The 22,706-nt window shown below is 33.9% G+C and overlaps 1 protein-coding gene across 1 annotated transcript; it reads left to right on the top strand.

Moving 5' to 3' along the window:
* The first annotated feature begins 20,834 nt into the window (after positions 1-20,834).
* Positions 20,835-21,902, top strand: LOC124455125. Its single transcript, XM_047005855.1, has 2 exons — positions 20,835-21,364; positions 21,761-21,902. Exons 1-2 carry the CDS (start codon positions 21,132-21,134, stop codon positions 21,900-21,902), a joined length of 375 nt encoding a protein of 124 aa, XP_046861811.1. The 5' UTR covers positions 20,835-21,131.
* Positions 21,903-22,706: the final 804 nt, after the last annotated feature.

The following is a 22,706-nucleotide window of genomic DNA, read 5'->3' as shown; positions in this document are numbered from 1 at the left end:
GTTGTTCGTGAATCACGTTGCCTTCTATTTAGACGCAAGTTAATTCCACGAAGAATGTATGTTAAGCTGGCTCTTCGTCCTTTAAGGATCATATCAGGAAATGAATCGTCCTTTAAGGATCGTCCTTTAAGGATCAAATCGTCCTTTAAGGATCATATCAGGAAATGAATTTCAATGTTTTGCACATACCTACATTTGGTGACTTGGTGTGCTGTCGAAATTTTCCAAGTAATCAGGCAAGGAGGCCTTGCTTACAACTTCCCCTCATTTCAAAAATGAAAAGTGCTTGTCCAAGATAGAAAATATAATATTTGAATGTAAAGTCATATTTTTTAAGAATACGAAGGTTCTTATCTGCGGAAACAGTGCGTTAATAACTTCATGGCAGTGGCGTTTGCTTGTCCTCCGAATTCGACCTTAACAACAGTTGCTATGGTTGTGAAACCGGTGTTAAGATTCGCCGCTGAAACTGTTAGGATGTTTGACAACACTGTAAACAGTAAACAAATCAAGTCGGTCTTTTCGAAACAGCTCTTTTGAATGGCATCTTTTTAAAATGCTATGTAAACCTTGAAAAGTTCAAGCTACTAGGTTATCACTCATAAAAAAATTTTGCAGAAATTTTTTTATACAAGATCTAGTGTAGGAATTGGCTAAATCAAATTCGAATGATTTCGGAACAGAATCGGAGCCTCAATATAAAACTATGTTCTTTGCTCGAGCACGAGCCTTTTTTCTTGTTTTTCTGCACTGAGTCAGACCTTAAGTAGAGTTTGGAAGTGCAATGAAATGTTTATTTAACACAATGGTTTCAAGAAAAGCTGAACGCTAACAACGTTTCTTCTGCGATGTAAGTACTTTGATTTACGCCGGCTGTAAAAACAGTTATTTGTTATGACATTGCAAGATTGTCAATTTTGTTTTAGAAATGCTAAAATGTACTTCTTGTGTACGTCATGTATAAAATTTCTATCATCGACGAACAACTTGTCAACGAATCGCCGACGAACAACTTGTCAACAATGTATAACCATTGTCAACGAATCGCCTTTGTGCCACAGTTAAATAATGGACTCCGTCGATTTCGACATATGAGGGTTGGTTAGCACTATTTACTTTGAAATATAATATTTTACACAATATAATATTTTACACAATCTAATATTTTACACAATATAATATTTTATATAATATTTTACACAATCGTCGAAAAACGACATATTTTCCAGCCTGGATTATAAGTTTATAACTTAAGGTGGTTGCATGAAAATTTATACTGCAACATTTATCTGTAAATATTTTCATATATTGATATTAAAAACTGTATTATAAAAATATAAAATTACTCGCCATCTCAAAACGACCTAGCACCAGTGCATGCATGGTTTCCTTTTAGCTTTTGGTTCTTTCCCATTAGCCGCCATCTTTAATTTATTTCCGATTGTGTAAAGTAAAGGGCGGTTTGCTGGGTGGAAAATAGTGCTAACCATGAGGGTTCCACGAAGTGGAACATCCTGGTTACTTAAATTATAGTGAAGGCAGCTGACCAGACTACAATCACTCGTACCTTTCACGCAACTACAACGCTGATATCAGCGTGACACATTTGTGACAAGGCTGCAACATTGCAGATGCAGATACAGTCCATCCGAGGACATAGTTTCCTCTACCAAATTTCCCTCACATGGCTTTGGTCAACCCGGGCTAGGTTTACAGACACATTGCCAGATGTGCCACGAGCCGGGATTGAACCCGCGCCGTCTGGCTTGCAACTCACGCAATTAACCATTCAGCCACCCGCCCCGTCCCAATTCAGCCACCCGCCCGTCCCACAGTTAAATACATATTAGTTAAATGCACTATTATATGTGCAAATATTTTGGTGCAATATATTGGCAAATATTATGTGAAGATTGGCTATAGAAGTAATTTAAAATGAAAAATCCTCAAAATTTATAAATCGATTACAAAATCAGCTGGTTGAAATGAACTTCAAACTAGGGGCCTGTTCATAAGAACCCAGTTAGCTAGACCTTGCCCTCACCGAGCCAAATATCTCTTCGCTTTCATGTGACAAATTCAATTCCGTTTGGCAAGGCAAAAAGGAAAACAATAAAAGTCCGTTGGTGCCCATGTTATGAATATCATAATTCTATCTCGGAAAGCGGGCTAGCTGAATTTATGTGGAAAATATTTCATATGATAGCAGGCTGACTTTGGCAACGGGATCAGTCTGCTATATCATATGAACACGTGAATTTTAACAATAAATTCATGGCTAATCAAGATCGTAAGCAGTTGTGAGATGTCTCGCTAATAGGGCTTGCATGAGCTGGTCCTGAAGTGTGTACATGCATCGCGCAAGATATAAATGACCTATATAAGCATGATATTAATTTGCATATTATCTCAAAAAAAAAGATAGAAAGCCAAAAATGGATGAAAGGCGAAAGCCGAGTTTTATGTTCTTCAATTAAATATCAATATATCGGCATTCCATAAAAGTCCACCTTAGTAAAACGTAACTAATTTATGTTATCTCCCATTAATTAGTCACGACATTGACTTTTGTTTAAGATCAAGAACACGATCTTGTTTGATGTTCAAACGTTCCACTTGTAGAATCCAAAAATGATTTCAACTAAATATTTTATTCATCACGCAAGTATATAAATCCGTACCACAAAAGTAAAATAAAAATTAAGTAGTTGGGATGAAAATGTAAGTAAACAGTTGAGTTGCATTGAATTGATTATGGTCATCAATTCTTTTTCAATGTTAGCTAGATCACCAAAACATCAATATATTATAAATATATAGGAATATATCAATGAGACACATGCAAGGCTTTAAAAAAATATAACATGCATTTTGTGTATCATTGGCATGAACAATGAAAAATATGTTCATCCGTAATATAATATTTCTGAATTGATAATTGAAAAATATGAACCAAATTTATAATTAAAGAGCGACGGATTCATTCCCTGAGAGCTTTCGCGAAGCACGCATCAACTTAATGACAATCACAATCTACAAAGACTGCTTATTGAAAAATTTGCAATTTTTCCCTCCTTAATTTAGCTTTCAAAGTATGTCATAAGAGCCTTTGAAATTTTATGCCTTAGGTGAATACAATTAAACGCAATTTCAATATTTTTCATAATCAATCGAAGAAAAAATTATGTTGGAAAGTGGCTAATTTGCACCAGGTATATATTACTTTAATTTTCTCATTAATTATTAAGCCCTTAATGACCGAGCGTGAGGTCTTTAAGGAGAAATTACGGACCGAAAAATATACCAAAGAGCACATCTTTGCTATATTTGATTCAGTCTCAGCTGTTGCATTGGACAAACATGGACACTTTGCGTGTGCAAGTTCTACAGGTGAATGGTTTGTATTATGATTGAAAATGCCATTCTTTTCCGAATTCTCAAATATTAATATATTTTCACCGTAGATTTAACGTCAAATAAATTATTATCTGCATTTACATAAAGAAAGGCTTTTTGTTTCCCTTGATCTTCAGTTCCATAATATTTCGGTTTTGCTCCTTTTGTTCCTCTGCTATCCATGATCCCCCCACATGCTTCATAACTAAGCACGGGTAATTAAAATCATCTTCTTGAACTACCTCTATGCCATTCGTGTCCTCTACTTCCTCCTTTGCGATGCCAATCAAAACTATATCATTCGCAAACAATATCTCGTACGGTATCGCTTTTCCATAAAACCAATAAATGTATCTAGAACTAAGATGAACAGAAAAGTGCAAAGTACTTACTTTTTATGAAGGGCAACTTTATCTCAAATTCTTCTGCATTGCTGAAGAGCATTCGTTTCTTTATTGACACCTTCTCATATGTTGCTTTTACTACCACTTTTTCAGAATTCTTCCAATTCATTTGGACTTGTCTTCTAAACAATTCATTTGCACTTGTCCAAAAATAAACATTGCATGTAGTATTCTTCTTTCTGGTCAAAAATCATGCTGGTCATTTTCTATCTTCACAATCTTTCTTAATTTTATTGTCCACCATCTTCTCCAGCAACTTTAACCCCGCCTTTTTTGGCCTGTGAAGGAGTCTCTTTTATGTAAATAAATCCTTATCAGATAACTTATAGCACAAATCATCATAACTGTTTCCTCTTATGATTTTGTAAGTAACACTGTTAAATATTTTCTCCTTAAAACTGAACCAACTCTTTCAAGAGCTCTGCAGTTATCCTAGTAGGTCCGCTTCTTTACACCGTGTTTTTCTCCATTGTTTTTTTTACTTGCTCGGCCACAGCCAAAACCTCAATTTGGCGCATATATACCAATTTAATTTCTTCCACGTCATCTTATTCGTCTTCTATGTTCATTAAATTTTGAAAGTATTTTTTTTTCCTTTCCTAGTCCAAAGTGAGAATTTTTCTTTTTTTATCTTTCAATATCTCTTTCAAGTTTACTTATATATGTAGCTATTTTATATATCTTCCCTTCTGTTCTTTTGTTTCTACATTTTGAGGTCACTCTTTCCAACCTCTCTTTTTTCTTCTTGCAACTACACATTTTGCCTTTTACTTTAACTTCCTGTGTCTACCCGATTTCTTAGACCATCTATGAAAGTTTTATACACTTTCTTTTTTTCGTTTATTCAGTCAATGCAAGCACATTTTAAGATAATTTATCTTGTTTCAATTCACCAGGCGGCCAACCAGGAAGACTGAAAGGTAGACTGAGCGAGGCATGTACGGTTGGCTGTGGTGGATAAGCTAATGAATATGGGGCAGCAACAGCTGGTGGTTATAGAGAGGCAGTAAGAAAAATGACATTGGGAAGACAAGTACTTTTTAATAATAATAATAATGGACTCCGTCGATTTCGACGTTTGAGGGTTCCACAAAGTGGAACATCCTGGTCACTTATAGTGAAGGCAGCTGACCAGACTACAATCATTCGTACCCTTCACGCAACTGCAACGCGGATATCAGCGTGACACAGTGTGACAAGGCTGCAACATTGCAGATGCAGATACAGTCCATCCGAGGACATAGTTTCCTCTACCAAATTTCCCTCACATGGCTTTGGTCAACCCGGGCTAGGTTTTCAGACACATTACCAGATGTGCCACGAGCCGGGATTGAACCCGCGTCGTCTGGCTTACAGCTCACGCAATTAACCATTCAGCCACCCGCCTCGTCCCAATATGGAATAGGGAAAGGATGATCAGGCAACTACAAGCATATCAATTCAATGCAGGGATATTTTACGACATTTGAGTATCAAAAAGTAATGAAATAATTTTCACACTTAATTTTCACTACTTAGAGCTCTGTTAAGAAGGCAGTACAAAGAATAAAAGATTGCTTACACGATACAGGTTATGGTTCTGCAATTGCAATTGATTGGAAAGGTAATATTGGCATACATAGTACAACATCCATAATTTGGTGAAGAATTGCAGGTGGAGACGAATTGTGTGGAGCAGTAATCAAAAAAAAATCAACAAGCATGACTAAATATAACCAAAAAATGGCTTAAGATCATAATGGGAGTATTTTAGCCTTAAATATTGTTTAGAACGTTCTAACCAGCAGCGTAAATAAAAGTATTTAAAATAAAATGGAGCTTCTGTTCTTTACTTAGACCTACCCATGATCCACTCCTGGTTTGAGAACATTTTGCCCAAATGTGTTCCAGTTGACGCTCATCCTTCCCCGTCTTTGTCTCCTCATGATTAATCTTAATTTCCTCAATACTTTCGTATACAATAACTTTTAATTTCTTCTTTGAATATATTTTGAAATACTTGATAAATTAACTGTTGTCTCTCTATCGGTCATGCAAGAACTGGATTTGTAAATATGAAGGGCATCCTTTGCGAAGAAACAAACGAGAGCCAATTCACTCATGCCAGATTGCTAGACGTAGTTAACCTATGGTTTTGCGTCAAGAGTGAACTTATATCACAAGCTCCACGTAAGAAGATTCAGATTAAAACGAAGAGTTGATTCATACAAAGAAATCTTCAAAATTATTATGATCTTATTAGATAATCTATAATGACAAATCAAATGATAATTTTTATAGAGGGAATTATAGAGATCTTCTTTAAAGCTTTGTCAGATTGGATTAAGTCTTTGAAAGGTGCTTGCGTTTGCGTTCGCATAATATAGCTAAGTGCGGGGGGGGAGAGGCTACTGGCATGTATTAGATATTCAAATTATTTGATTGTTTTTCTTAATCAGATCAATCACTTACTAAGTGTACGAATTAATGGACAACTGATTTATGAATTAATTATAATTATTGCATGGATAAAAAAGAAATATAATTTAAAAGCAGCTTGGATTTGAAAATGCGGAGTATGATAAAAAAGCAGCTGATAAATCATCAGTGGTAAATGATAAATTGAATAACCTAAAACGTATGATACCTTAGTTATGTCGGGTCATTTCAAGCTCAATTTAATATGTCTGGTCATCTCAACATCAGTTTCAATTGGCTGATCCTTTTGCTAAGTTTGTTTTTATTGATTGTGTTGGTCCATAGACTAAATTCTATATCATTTTGCGGTATTAGACTTGGCAAAAGCCTCAGACAATGGACTTCATCAACGTCTGTAGAGGAAATTTAATTATTTTAGAGTTTGTGAAAAATTAATTGCTTGGTTCGACCGTTTGAGTCTTTTCTTTCATAATGTTATAAGTCTACTAACTGTGAAGGCAGAAATTCTAGCCAAATACGTGTGATGTAATGTGTCCTTGAGTGTGCTGCTCCTATTTTTATCATATATCAATAAACATATATTGCCAAATAATTTATAGTTAGCTTTGGAACATTTTGCACATCCATTATTATACAGTGTCATTACCAGTGATTCAGATTAGGATTATTTACAAAACAATTTAAAGAAATAAGACCAGAGGCAAAGATCAAAAGATCAGAACGTTGAGGATAAAATTTTTGAAAATGATTGCAGTTCACTAAGTATACATGTGGATGAGACAACTGATTTATCTACCAAAAGCAACTAAGTATGACATCAACATCAATGTCCTACGCCCAGAGTAATGTTAATTTAGAATACATTAAAAGTATACCCACCACTGGAGTGGAGTAGGGGCAAATTGCCTTTAATTTTGAATGAACATGAAATGCTTGCTCAAATACAGGCCACTTATTAAGTTCAATGTTATTTCAATTATAAAAAACCGCATGCTAGATGGCAATGACGCAAATAACTTGTTGACAATTACCAATACAAATGACATTTGTACGAACGATGGCGCATCATTTTCAAATAGTGTTCTTGGTCTTAATATTTTTCAAAATCGATTACGCCTCTTTTCAGATGAATTAATAAATTGAGAAAAAATCTTTTTTCTACTTCACAGATTTGTCTTTTTTTTCTAAGAACAAAACGCAGCAAGGTCTATCATGTGCTGCATAGGTTTTTCTTGAAGTGATTACAAAGCTGCCAACATCTTTATATCCACCAAACAATTTTGCTTGAGAAGTTGAGGTTGTTGGGCTAGCTCATCACATCGTCTATTGACACAATATATTTAAGAGCAAGCTTTATTGATCGTAGACACAACTTGCATGTAATGTCTCCAATTTACAAAATGCAGTTTTTTTTGTCACACTCTTTCATAAACTTTCAATACTGCTCCTTGACAGGTTTGATCGTTTGCCTATTGAATAATCACGACTTAAATTTACTTTTCTTTTAGGAAGGTTTATAAGTCTGACATTGTTAACTCCTTCCATGTTAAGAACTGGGTATTTATTTACTGTAAATCGACGCATCCTCATATACATATGATACTTGACTCATGTTTCTAAAGTTGCGTTTTTCTTGTTTTTTAATCAGTCGAAATCTTTTTGTTGACGAAAATCTCATATCTATAGGTGTTTTGAGTCTGGTTAGCACTTTTACTTTTACGACAGTCATTAAATGTTATTCCTCCCTCCTTTATTAATTTTTTCTTGAAAAACTGCTCTCTTATCAGTTACATTAATTTTTATTTAATTAGACTAAGAGAGCAGTCACATTCTTCTGCGATTACAGATTTGGCAAAACTTCATCTTCCCATGACATAAATACACTTGGTATGACACATATGGTTTTCCGCTTGTAGTGTATTCACTTTCTTTGAGGTATTGATTCAGCTGAAACTTTATGATTATTGCATGTTTGTAGATCTCAATCAATTCAAATTAGCTAATACAGTCATGACGTGTTCTGTGTTTGTGTGGACTGATGTTTTAGTAAGGATATGGTTTCACAACAAACGTCAGCCAGCACCATGTAAAGATACTCATGGGTTTGCTTCATTTTACTACTTTTTTATGACAGTTTTCACTCTGAAATTTAGTTTCCCGCTAACTTTTGAGCAAAATATTGACTGATGATGATTTTATTACATTGGCGACAGATTTTTTTTTACTTTGTAAATTTTCTAATGTTCAATTTGAATAAATTAAAACAGCTTTTGCCACTTTGGTGCACATCTTTCTTTCGTGCTTTCGCAAAAACAATTTCACAAGACTTCCTTAATTATATACACATATTAATTTTAAGCATTTACTGTTTCTTAACGATGATAAAAGCACTTGCTTGGCTTTACTTAGACGAAGTGATCTGTTTTTACTCTTCATTTTATCATTCGAATGCTCATGCATTCTCGCTTTGCTTTCTTTCATTAAATCTCAACATGAAAAGGCATTAAAAATTATTCCAATTCTAACATATCATTGGCTGAAGTTGAACTTAAACATCCTAGCTACCAAATCGTCGCATGCACACAGTGAGTCTAAACGGTTAAATAAATACTAACCTTAATTGATATGAAAATACTATATTGTACGGTCGTTGCAAACTTTAGAGTCCGAGTTTTGAAAATGGTACAGATTATTTTATTTCTGTTCGTCGTTTTGTAGGCATCAAATACAAGAAGTGTTGCTTTGTTTATGGACATCAGCGTCATCAATGGTTTGCAGGAAAAAAATCATGTTTATTTATAAATGTTCTATTGATTAAGCACTATTAAATTGAGAGTGTTATGAATAATCCCGTCAGTGTAATTCTTGAGATTTTGTTCTGACACCTAACTTATAAACGAATTTCAGACACATTGACCATCCTCGTAAATGACCTATTTATTCTATATACAAATTAAAAAAAATGAGAGAGAAGTTGCTAGAACTGTTTTCTATTGATGAGAATGAAAAAAAAGTTAACAAAAATAGGCAAAACAGTTGGGATGAGGAAGTAAACTGTTGATCATGATGTTGAGAGTCACAGGAAGTCATGATGCCATTTTTTGCAGAACACTTACATGATTTTCTTAAATGCACAACCATTATTCGTATTGACTCTTTTTCTTTAAGAGAATCAAGTTAGAAACATGCAATTATTAATCACACAATCCTCTCTATTAGTCCCAAGTGACTTATAAATCCATAAATGAAAATTAAGAAAATCTAGTGTACTGCCAGGGAAAAAGTCAAAAGAGTGACAAACGTTTATTGAACATCTGAAGAAACGCAACGTAGATCCGGGACAATCATGTGTTTATATACCAGTTAACATTTCTTCTGGATATTGATATTTTTGTGACCTTGACATGACAGACTGTTTCTATTTTAACAATGTTTTTTAAAGTTTTAATCAATTTACTATAATACATCATACCTATAGGAAAAGTTTGACAAAAACCAACTTTCTCATTTTAAAAGGCAAAAATGCAAATTTGCCATTTTTGACGCTGTTTTTAGCTTTTGCGTTGCAATTTGCATAAACGCAGGAGACTTTACTAAGAGAGTAGTTTGCATTCAACAATATTTTTTGTAATAATGCAGGTTACCCATGATTAAAAGAACAATTCTAGCGTTTAAAAATCGCTTAAATTTTGAAATGCTTTCGCACCGTCAAGCCATGTTTTTTGGACTTCACTTGCTATAAAATCTTTGTTTTGTATGAACTCAAAGATGCCCACACGAGTTTCTTTAAGCTTAAGATGGTACATCGTGGCGATCAACATGATGACGTCACTCTAAGTCTATATTGATAAGACATGTACAAAAACAGATTGAAGACATTTTGTACGTTGTTAAAACAAATCAGACAATAGGCGGAACAGGCATAATTGCGCTGTCGTTGTTAGCATGTTAAAATCACCCTTCCTGCAAAATTTAATGATGCTGTGAACTCAAACAGTAAATCCGAACAAAATAATCAAAATTTTAAAGCACTAACAGACGTTACGAAAACAATTGACTGTTTTAACTCAGTCAATGTTTTGACAATCCTGCTAATTAAGGTGGATCACCAGGATTATATAACTTTAACAATATAAAACATTGCACCTGAATTGTAGTCTTCAGTCTTCACATGTTTATTAACGTAATCCTCAACTTCATTACGAAAGAATAAATTTAAGAAATCCACGACATAAATATGATGTGATCCACAGTAACCAAGATATCATTCAAGAAATCATGACGTAATCCACAATAACAATGCAATACAGCAGTAAAATGTACCATTCGTGTTCGTTCTTTTCTAAGAAACAAAGCATATTTTAAATCAAATATCATGCAAGAGTTTCTTTGGAATGGATTACTATTGCAAACAGAATAAAAAATTAAATTTTTCAAGATGGCAAACATATACTATTAAAAAGTATTCGAGCACAAAAAAAACTTTTCATGTGTAGAACTTAGAACGTTAGAAAATGGTAGCTAATGGTTTCGAGAATTTGTTTCATGCCTGGCTGATCCAAATTCACGATAATTATGCCCACTTTTAATGAAACATGTAAGGTGACAAAAAATGATCATCACAACAGATATTTTCAAGAGAAAATGAATATCTATAGGGTCTCGTTATAACCAGCCAGTTGGTCCTTAATCATTAATCAAAGGTATACATATAACATAATGCTAATCATCTGAAATTAACATTGCAGGACCAAACTTGCTCAGGAGCTACGTCACTAAAAATACTACATACCAAAATACTTAATGTTCTCACATCTTTTCATAAATATTCATAAGCAGTTGCCCAAATAATGCCTCAATCAATAGATGAAATTTGCACTTGATGTCGTTATATTTAGCGTTCCATTGTGCAGTACCAGTGACATGGTTTCGTCAACTAAGAAAGTTTATCAACATTTGCAGTGTAACAACGACTTAGTTCCGATTGTAATTTATTGATGAAATTAGTGGAAATTTGTAAAAGAGCGCGCAATTTTTGCTGACTAAAAAAAGAAAAATTTCAAAATACAAAATACAAAACTTATTTTAGTTACCTTAAAGCTAAGCAAATAAACCGAAATTTGACATGGCTATTTTTCCTTTAAGCTCCCTGGTTTTCGCTCTTTTGTATATCAATATATCGCCTGCAACTGAACTATACTTAAATGATACTGAATTTTATACCAAACAACATTTGTGTATTTTCTATTAATTTCAGTATTTTTCCACAAATAATTACTTTTTACTAACAAAATAACGACCGCAGTAGAAAAAATACCTTCTTTAGCTGTTGTTTTGCTATCCAGTAACTTTTTATTCCAATTCTTCAAAACATCGGTGGTGTTGACAACGTGCAGCCATGCACGAGCAAACTTGCCACCAAAACGATATTGATCACGTATTCATATTAAAAGAAGAATTTTCAACAAAATTTGTTTCGAAGCATTTGAGGAAGCTGCTCAAAACAGTAAACAAAAGTAGAATTTAAAAACACTCGTCGAAACATCGCAAAAATGTCAAATGTTTGCAAAGCAAACAAACAGTCGAAGTCGAAGCAAATACACGCTGAATTATGCATTAAATAACATTACAAAAACGCTCACAAGTAACCAACAGTTTACCATAACATCAAATAATAGTTTCTTATCGAATTTTTTGGAATTTGAAAAATTCTCGTGTAATTAAATTCGAAATTTCACCGACTTACTGTTAAGCGTTCCACAGCATGTGGCTGTAAAAAATTAAGAAAATGACTAAATGTTGACGTGAGCAGTATGGTAAGCTAATTTCATTGGCTGACTTCAATTATCCACCTTGTTTTACCGATATATTTTTACGAACTTATTACTATTTGCGTTCAACTGGTAACAGTCCTGAATTTTTCGCGTTTGTTTACGTTTCAAACATCGTGTTTGTCAGACGAAATGTCGGGTTTCAAATAAGAAACGTAACGTTTGCTTAGGAATGTTTAACGTTTGAGGAACATTTTGAACTGGTTTTGGTCATGTGATTAACATGTTTATAAGATTTCCCAATGATAAAATGCTGTAGCAACTGAAAATTACATCTGTATATCTTAGGCGATATGCAAAGTTTGATAATTGACCATATAATATAAGAAAGAGCTGTTACAAACTTAGAAATCCGCGATTTGAGCAAACGTAAGGTTTACCAGTTGAAACTGGTAAGGTGACAACTATCTTCCTTAATTGTCATCTTTAATTTAACGCGACAAGAAAGCTATTGGCTTTACTCGAGAAGTTTTCTAAAGAGCTCCAAGCGGTTGATATTTCAGCTGAGTACGCTCTTTTTTCAATAAGACATGTCCTGCAACGTCTTCATGAGATGAAAAGCGAAGAAGAGTTCGAGCGTACACTTGATGACGCTAAGAAAGTCTTTTGTGTTATGATGTCGTTTCCACTGGAATCTAGTGAAAATTTTAGCTCTGGCACTAGACTAAGAAAAGTTCCAAGATGGATGAATAATGAAAAAATGTTAATAACAGAAAGCCTTCACGTCACAGATACCTCAGTTTACAACAGTGCAAATATAAGGCTAATGTGAAGCTCGTCCTACCAAGCCATTGATGCAATCATCTCAGATCTAGGATCGCGATTTGAACAAGACGATCTTTTCCAGATCAAATATATCGAGGAACTGTTACTTAACTCTTTGAAAGAAAGAGGAGTATCTTAAGATGGATTAAGCAATTCTTTGATTGATAAAATTGTTTTAAGAATGCAGCTTGATGATCTTCCTGCCATTATTGGGCTTTACAATGCGGATCAGAAGAAAAAAATAACAGAAGTCACGCGTATTTCAACAATAGCAGAGATATTCATTGCCATGCCGTCAGCAAAGAAAAGTTGCTAAGAGATTCACAAACTAATTATATTATATTACACAGTGCCACTCTCATCTTTCTCGTGCGAACGCACATTCAGCGTAATGCGTCGTCTCAAATCATGGCTGCGGTCAAACACTGAAGGAAATCATCTGAATGATATTATGTTCTCCAACATTCAGAAGCAACACATGGATATGGTGGAAATAGACGTAATTGCCAAAGAGTTTTCACAGAGAAATGGAAGAAGAATGAAATACTTTGGAAAATACAATACATGAGTGATGACAAATTGAAAATTAGCGACATTACATCGTTTGATAGCTATATATTATCGTTAATATTCATCGACCAACACTTCGGACATGTGCTTCTGTACAGTGTATTGCATGTAGCACATCTCTTTGCTGTTGATCACTATTAGATTATTTTTAGTATATTTCACTAATGTGCCCTTCCACAAAGGCTTGCCCCTCTTGCCCTTTTGCCGTTCCGGTGTCCTTGTTCTTGTCTTATAAAATGTTTAGCATTTTGCTATTATAGTCCTCCCTTTCTAAAATCCCTACACCAGAACCTTTTTTTGATTTGCAAATTACAATATCCTTATTCTTCTTCAAATTAGAAAGTGCTATTATATGTTCTTTCGTTAGAGAAAATTCTTTGGAAACGATATTTTTATTTGACAATCTGAGTTTTACGGTAGAATTTTAAAAACTACACAAAATGATATCTTTATAAATATGTTTGTCAAATTCCCTTCCACCGTTTCAGACTATCTGTGATTTAGTTTTATCATATCATTTCAATTCCCCCTTTAGTTCTTCTTTTATCGTTGTTTAATTTAGAAACCTATGAGCGATGTTTAATTTTTATTAGCCATTTGTTCATTCATTTTTGTAACTATATTCTGGTAGATGTTGACCAATTCTAAATTTTCGTGTACGTGAGAGCATATTCCTCTCACTTGCACGATTGTCCTTTGAAAGGTGGCTTATAACAGGATATGGTGTCGCGAATAATGTATCTGTTGATTAATGTTGTGATAATGTACAAGTACTCACTTGAACCAACGTAATTTGATATAGCCGGTGATATTGAAAGCATTCGCTTTTGTTATCACTCGTAACAAATCTCTTCGTTGCGGTCGCTGGCGTATCATTTATTTGGTTTTGCTTTTAACTGCGCAATATGTACTTTGATTTGTGTTATTACACAATGATGATGCAATGTCTATTGTGATTGATTAAGAGCCAACAGATAGTTATCAATACGTAACATACACAACCAAAACATTGTAAATTATATGTAGAAGTCGTAATTTTTAATATGAAAGTTGTAAACGCAAAAAGTATTATGGCGAAGTCTTCGAGATTTGCATGTATTTCAGACGGAATGAATTCTTGAGTTTTTTAAAATAGTAACAGGAAAAACACTAATGTGAATAACATGGCAACACTGACAATTGAGAAATGTAGTGAATCAAAAGATATCTGTCGTGAAATTAAGAGAAAGACGGGTATGACTCGAATGATGCGTTTTATGTCACCGTGACATAAAATTAATAAATCACGTTTGGAGCCAATGCATGAAATCTTTTGCTTTCTTATGAGGTTGTACACATTCATTACATAAGCAGAAGTCGATTGTAAAAGCGTAAAGACAAAGAAGCTCTTTGTTTGAAAAAGAACTCTAAGCCTCGAACATTTCAAACTTAGAAGCACTTTGCATTCCTAAATTGTTTGGAATGCTGTTATTCTGAGCTTGGCTAAAAAATAGTTTGACTTCTACGATTCTGTTGACGTTTTAACTGCTACTGTGCTTTTTTGCAACAATTCTAAACTATTTGGTAGACGAACTCATTATAAATTCACTTTTTGACCTGAGAGTAAAAATCTTGGAGGTCACACAATCTGCATAAAGCACAATACAATGCATTAAGTTCAATATTCTACACTAAACAAGACACTTTTAGCTTCTCCAGCTCTGTTTTCTTGAACTCCTGATCTTTTTAAGCTGAGCGAAAGTGTTTGAAATGATTTCCAAACAGAAGGCAAGCCTCAGTTTATAAGAACTTCGGTTCACATGATTGTACATTCACACGTAGATGTAGTTGAGTTTTGTAAAAATGATTTTTTCTTCCGTCTTCATAGTGTACTTCTCCATGCTTGCCAGTCTTTTGTACGCATACAAGCAACGTGACCTTCTCAGGATATTTAGACCCTTCAGTCGTTCATCATTGTCCAGGGATTTCTGCATTGTCATTGTCGTTTGGAGTTCTTAAATTCTACAAAAATGGCAGAAAGCAGCAAAAGATGATGCAGACAAGATTATTCCTACTTTCATTATTGTAATAGACAAGCTTCTCTCACACAATTAATGAGGACTGTGTTAAGAGAGAAAACATTAGTTACATACATGCATATCCTTGTTAGTCATACAATGCAATTACTTTCATATTGTTGAACTAAATACAATAAGGTTATAATAAAAAATAGGAACAACACAAAATTCAACTTGTTTGGTGCTCGTACAGCTGAAGGAACATAGAACGTGAAAAAATCAGAGGATTCTCCCGCAAAAATAACAATATTTCATCTGGAAACTTCAAGCTGTACAGTACATTGGAATATTGATTTATGACATTAAAAGTTGACGTAAGAAAGAGTACATACGAAGGATGCGTCATTACGTAGTTGCACTTCAAGTGCTGAAAGCAAAATTTGATGAAAATAAAGCTTTTCATTTATTTCCATCCTTACCCCCTTTGCTAGCTGTCTGTAAAGTTTCGTCACGAAAGCCTAATTGATATTGTTAAGTTCTTCCATTCTCCTAAGTAAATCATAAGCTTATGCGATAGAAATTAAATAACACTTTTGGGATTTACTTTTGATGTAAAGGAAGTTCCAACAGCCAACAATGCACCCATTACAATAAAACTTTTTCTTGTCTCATTTTTTTGTTAAAATTATTCTGTGTATCTGTGAAGATAGTATTTCTGAGTAATGATTGCAAATGTGTTCTTCTACATAGACTGAGCTAATTGGATGATAAGAGTGTTGCTTTCGTTCACTCGAGATCCATGATACCGTCAACAGCTTTAGACGATTTCGTTTATCTACCAAGATCTACGAAGCAAAAAATGGAATTGTTACGTGTTTCAAACGGCTATACGGTTCTTCTGAAAACCAACTGTTTTTCTTCTAAAGATCTCGTACTTTAATGTATTTTACCCATGCAGGTTGTGTGAACAGGATTTGCAAAATATTACCAAGGATTCAACTGTTTTAAAACTTCTCTATCTTTATCCTATATTCCATTTCGTACTGTTTAGAGAAATAACTAGCTGAACACTAGCTTCCTTTTTAATAAATCATTAATTATTTTACGTCGTTACATCACGATGTAAGATGGAAAACATTCTTAAGCGCATCCAGAATTGCTTAAAAGATACCTGAAGCAGATAAAAGTAATGATGTAAACAATTTCCGTCTCTTTTCAAAATAGATAGAGAAATACAAATGAATTATAAAACCATATGTGCGGAAACCAATAGCTAACAAATTATCAGGGCCTTCCCTAGAACGCTAATTGGGGGGGAGGGGGGTATTTTATTCATAAATTCAGATATGCCTACTGATTTCTTTTGAAAGCAATTCACCTAAAGAATTACGCAATTCACATTCAAAAGAAATCCGTCCATCAAAATTGAATATATGAATATACACCCCCACCCCAATTAACGTTCTCGGGAGGGCCCTACAAATTGTAGTACCAGTTGCGTTAGGATAAATAATTATGTATTAAATGAAGTCTAAAAAGTTCTTGAAAATTGTTACTGTTTAACAATTTACGTATTCATTTCATTTGGGAACTAGTTGGAAATCAGAAAATTTGCAAATATTTAAAAATCAATAAAAGCAATGGTGGTTCCACGTGGTGAATTTGAGAAGATGTTTCACAAACTATTTATGTGACGTCTTTCACCATAATATAGTGAAAAAACGTTTTACACGTAACGTACTAAACAGATTAAGCCGACAACAATCACAAAAGAAAATCACATCACAAAAAATCCACAGTCAATTTCCATTACAAGGATATTCACCTAATTTTATTGCATCAAACTTCGCATGTCAAATTTTCTTGAAACCTTCGAGTTTGAATGTTTTTTTTTGAATCTTATTAAAACATGAACTTTTTTGTAACCGAAATGGTTAACAAACAAATGTTCTGACATGTAAATTATAAATAACTAATTTTTATACATATATTTACAACCAATAAACAATTAAAAACTAATATTTAGTTACGGTTACTTCTTATAATACTTTGTGGTAAAAAGAAATTTTTAAAACGTTCGGTCATGCAACAAAAATGTTAGTAAGATCCACAGCTTCTTATGACGTAATTAGGAAGTGGTGTTTAGGATTCATATCATTGTTCATAAAAATTTTTTAGACAGATTGTCACGTCGATTTTTAAGGTTAAAATATTCACGTACTCCAAAGCTTTTTCATATTTCAATGACGGTATAATTCTTCTCAACGCACGTTTTTATAGCTACTACTTCAGTTTCTTCACATAAAAAATCAGGGCTGTTTAAGTACCATACTTTGCAAGGATATTCAAGTACAGATCTTATGACAGTGGTATATACTATTAGTAAGTTGTTTATATTAGCATTTGATTGTTTTAGTATTCTTAACATATACAATCTTTTCATAGCTTTATTAACAATATAGTCGACGTGTTTGTTCCATTTCATATTATGTTGAATAATAAGTCAAAAAACAAGAGAAGATTTTACCCTTTCGATCTCAAATCCTCCAACATGTAAAGGTGGAAACGTTCTTTTATGTTTAGAAACATCTACGATTAGTTCTTTCCATTTAGATACGCTAAGTTTCATTTTTTTTTTGAGTTCCATGTGGGATGCTTTCGGTAGCAGTACAGTCATCGACTAATTTCCATTGACCCGGCCACCATTCTGAAAAATCTTTAATCATTACTTGGAAAAGTATCGGACACAAATTTGTTCCTTCGGGTACACCACTGTTGATGGCTCGCCATTTAGAGACGCAATCGTTTAGTTTCATGTGTTGTTTTCTTTCAGTTAAGAAGTTTTGTACCCAGTTCTTTATTTCTTCAGAGACTTTCATGTTTTATAACTTCTTTAGTAAAATTTTGTGGTCAATAAGATCGAAAGATTTTGAAAAATCTAGCAACGAAACTCGCACTGAGTTACCGGTTCTGTCAAGTTCACAAAGCAACTGATCAGAGAGTGAAAAGGAGTATAATTAGAAATTGATCTAAATTATTTTAGATCAATGACTTCCCATATGGACTCAAAAACCCAATAATTGATTTCTTAATATTTTCACTCCTCTTTCCTTACTGACAACATGGCGGCCAATTGCGCGGGGACAAGTTTTTGCGAGAGTGAGCCATTGAGTTCTATAATAACTGGAAGGGCTAAGTGGACTAGGGCGATGTTGTCAAAAACATGGATGCCAATTGCCCTATTTCCGCTGAAATGTTCGCTTTGCAAAAAAAAATTACTCTCGACCTCCTTCTGTCATTTATAGTAAATTATGTAGGATTTATTCAAAACAAACACAATATCTTTTTTGGTATGTCTATAATAATGCTAACACCTTTATCGTTCAATTGTTGAATACCCTAATGAGCACAAATAGGAACATCTCACTGTTACAGGAAAGATATATGCTTGATTTGTTTGTTCATCAAAGATTGAAAAGCAATTAATACTCTTAAAAAGCCACAAAATCTAGAAGACCGTATTAAAAACACTGACTTGCGTACCAAATATACCGATATTTTCCTGTTTTTGGTTATGAAACTCAATAATTTTACCCAACTATTGGCAAAATAGTTTTCCTGATGCCAAAATAGAGCCTGTACAGTTTCTCAGTGGATAGATAACATGAAGAAACTGCCACCTCAAACAGTAACCATAAAATGGAGCAGAATTTGTTCTGATCTATTTGCTGACAACATAAAGAGATAATCAGGTAGCAAAGTGTTTCACGAATATGATGCAGCATTAACACCATTTCTACATTATTTTAGGAGTTTTTGATCGTGGTCTAATTTTATGGATGGAGACAATATATTAAGGATTCCTTGAATGCTTTGAAAGGAAAGTAAAGGTAGCAAAGAAAGATGGCGAGGCAAGTTTTGGCGAGGCAAATTTTGAGCTATTTACCTATTATAGCAAAGAATGGACACATGGCATTTGCTTTATTTCCTGCTTTTTTAAAAACGGGGAAATTTTTTGACTTTTCCAAGTGTTTCTTCAATTTTTTGCATCGTGAGTTTGTTCATGATATGGATGAGAAACAGGTAGTACAAATCTGTAACTATATAATTTCTAAAAAATCTTTAAGGTTACTTTAAATCATAGATCTAAATGTTTAAATCTTAAAGGTTATTAGGTAATTTGTATACAATATTTATTTTTATTTATCAATGACATATACCCATCATCACTTATGCTAACTTGAGTCTTTTAGAAATTTGAATGAAAACTAATCACAAAAAATCAAGAATATTGAGTCAAGAGGTAACTTTCCAGCCATTTATTCATTTATACAGAGTGGCATGCGTGTACAAGAGCAAATCTTACAATTGTGACGAAAAACCAAAAGGCCATTCCATGAAAGAAAGCAAAAAAGTAATGAGAATGAATGACTTAAAATGACTAGCACTTCTCACGGCAACCGTACAGATAAACCATGATGTACTTTTTCTTTGTATAAACCATAAAGTTTAATCAGCAAACAAGTTTGAATGTTGACGTCGCTGCGTCGTGCATCTGCGTTGATATGTAGCCAGCAAAAAGCTTCTTCGTCGGTAGTTATAAAAACGCATCTTCGTAGGAGCCGACAACTAGCAACCACAGTTGACTCGCTGTTATGAATTTCAGTTTTTTACCTTGATTTTAGATTATAAATTTGCTTGTCAAATGCCAAATAAGAAAATACTTTTTTCTCACTCTTTCTTCATGAGGGAGTGAGAAATTGCAAAGTTTTCTGCAAAGCAATCAATTTCAGTGAATATCAGAGGAAATAGGTAAATTCCTCCATTTTTTTGACAACATCTGATTTCTAAAGCCGCTCTTGAGTTAGCCGCTCCAGTTATTATAGAACTCAATGGAGTGAACATAGTGTATAATACCTATATAGTGGTTTAGTCCACTGATTCAGCAACAGACAATTTTAGGACCTGGAAATATTTGTTGAAAAAATTGATTTCAAATGATAGTGTCTCTAGTTTTACCAAACTAGTTAACAGCATGGAGGGCTAATCATTAAGTTCTATTAAATTACTTGGACGGGAAAATGGGCTTGGAACATGTTGTCAAAAACATGGATGCCAAAAGGAAATTTTGGGTGAAAACCAGGGGCGGATCTAGACCGATGCAACCGATGCGAATGCATCGGTCAAAATATTTAGATATTAAAATCTGCGAGTTTGCATTTTAATGAAATAAATAGCAAATATTATTTTCGAATTATTTAAAACGCACATTTGACAGTGATATATTGTTTAGTTAACTTATAGATTTAGCAGTTTTAAGCTAAAATTTGTTCTAGAAATAACATTTGTGTTCTCCGATAATTTTGTCGTATTCCATGACACAAATAGCGAAAGAAAAGTCGATAAAATTTAGCGAAATTTTGTCGTGAATACATAATTATTAAGTAATTTAATAGTATTCTGCCAGCACGTCACGGTAGATGGAAGAGGCATCGCTACGTCACAGTAGATTTGCGATGCATCGGTCGATGCATCGGTCCCGAGTCCTTTTCCGCGTGAAATCTACTGTGACATCAGCAAAACCATTGTTTTAGGGCCTCACGTCACGGTAGATTTTGCCGCTGAGCGATGCATTTTCCATAATTTTGTGATTGTGGGCACATGGCACCGATGCATTCAACTTTGAACTTCAAAGTTGAATGCATTGTTATTTGATCACTTGATATAACTCGCAATCATCGATCGAAGTCATGGCTGTCGAGAATATCAAACACGATCTGTGTACTCTGCTTCGAGAAGAGAAGTCATTTGATATTAATGGAGTGCGTCGAACCTATGAAACGAGAGCTGCTACTTTTATTTCAAAATCCTCTCCTTGGAATCCCTTTTCAAAGGGTAAAAATTGGAGAGATATGTCAAGTGAAATGTTAATACCTAAGCACTTGACAGTTCATTGGCAAAGTGGAGAACTAAGAGCTTTAAAGTAAGTAAATTTACCTTTACGCTTGCATGTTTTAAATGTAAATAGTGTACTCATTTCAGACTCAGAGTGTAGTCGTGTAGATAACGACGAACAATCATCATAAAATATACACGATGTCATATTACTTATGCAGCACTTATACTTGTATTCGTATGTAATATAATACAAACTGTAATATGCAGGGGTAGGTGCGATTTTAGTTGCATTTTAGTTTATGTATTGTATGGATTACATTAAAAATGTAATGACTGTATTCCTTCTTCCAATATACTTATGACTTCAGTAGAAGCTAACATTTTCTTTTCAAATAACCCTGTCAGACATTTAAGTTTTGAATTCTTCTGATTTCTAATTTTAGCCACACAATGAGAATTTTCTTAACTCTGCTATATTTAGAACTAGAGGTGATGGTAATTGTCTGTACAGAGCCTGCTCAAAATTACTTTGTGGCAAGGAAGACCTATGTCATTTGCTGAGAGACTTGACAAGCATTGAGCTATTCAATCACCAGGAGTATATGCTAACCACCCTTACTTAAAAGATAAGTTGCATTTTTTTTTAAGTCAGAAAATACTGCTTTTTTCTGCATCAGTATCAGATGTGGCTTTAGGCAATGGCTATGATAGGAAAAATCCAAGCACAAAGGTAATAGTAGTTAAAGAGGAAGCTCTAAATAATGCATGCAATGGTACTTATTCTTCACTTATGTGTATATTTGGTTTGTCTTCTGTCACTGGAATGACTATAATTTCAGTTTATCCCGAAAAGTTGGACCAGGAGACCAAATATTCACAATTTCTAAATGGTAAAATTCTTCCACGGCAAGCACACCAACATATTTCAAGTCAACTTGTTCAGCCTGCTAAGTTAATTTTAATGTGGACAACTACTGGTGCTTATTCTCTTCCAGAATTAGATATAGAATTTCAACCCAATCATTTTGTAGCACTAATTGAATTTAATGAAACTAATAACTCAAGAGTTAATAATAAAAAAAAAATTACTGACCACTTTAAAGTTGATGTCTTACAGAAAAATAAAAGTGGACTTGAGCAACAAATAGACACAACTTTGGTAGCACCTGCAAAATCCTCACCAAGGGAAGACTTAGATGGCAGCAGCAAACATTTCATCTTTGCTGTGGTTGGAAGAAGACGATCTTTCAACATTGCTTTTATAATTGTTGTCATCTTTGCTGCCGTTAGAAGAAGACCATCTTTGAACATTGCTTTTATTAAACTTTTCATCTTTTTTACCGTTGGAAGAAGACCACCTTTGAACATTGCTTTTATCAATGCTGTTATCTTACAAAAGACGGCTCATGTTATTTTTTCGATAAAAT

The sequence above is a fragment of the Xenia sp. Carnegie-2017 genome, unplaced genomic scaffold (genome assembly GCF_021976095.1).
Source record: "Xenia sp. Carnegie-2017 unplaced genomic scaffold, XeniaSp_v1 HiC_scaffold_13, whole genome shotgun sequence".
Lineage (NCBI taxonomy): Eukaryota > Metazoa > Cnidaria > Anthozoa > Malacalcyonacea > Xeniidae > Xenia > Xenia sp. Carnegie-2017.
This window is presented reverse-complemented; position numbering and strand designations above follow the sequence as displayed.

Excerpts from the sequence above, each read along its gene's own strand:
- LOC124455125 (XM_047005855.1), top strand. The coding sequence starts at position 21,132 with ATGGCTGTCGAGAATATCAAACACGATCTGTGTACTCTGCTTCGAGAA. Across the intron at positions 21,365-21,760 it reads GGAGAACTAAGAGCTTTAAA|AACTAGAGGTGATGGTAATT; the intron begins GTAAGTAAATTT and ends TGCTATATTTAG.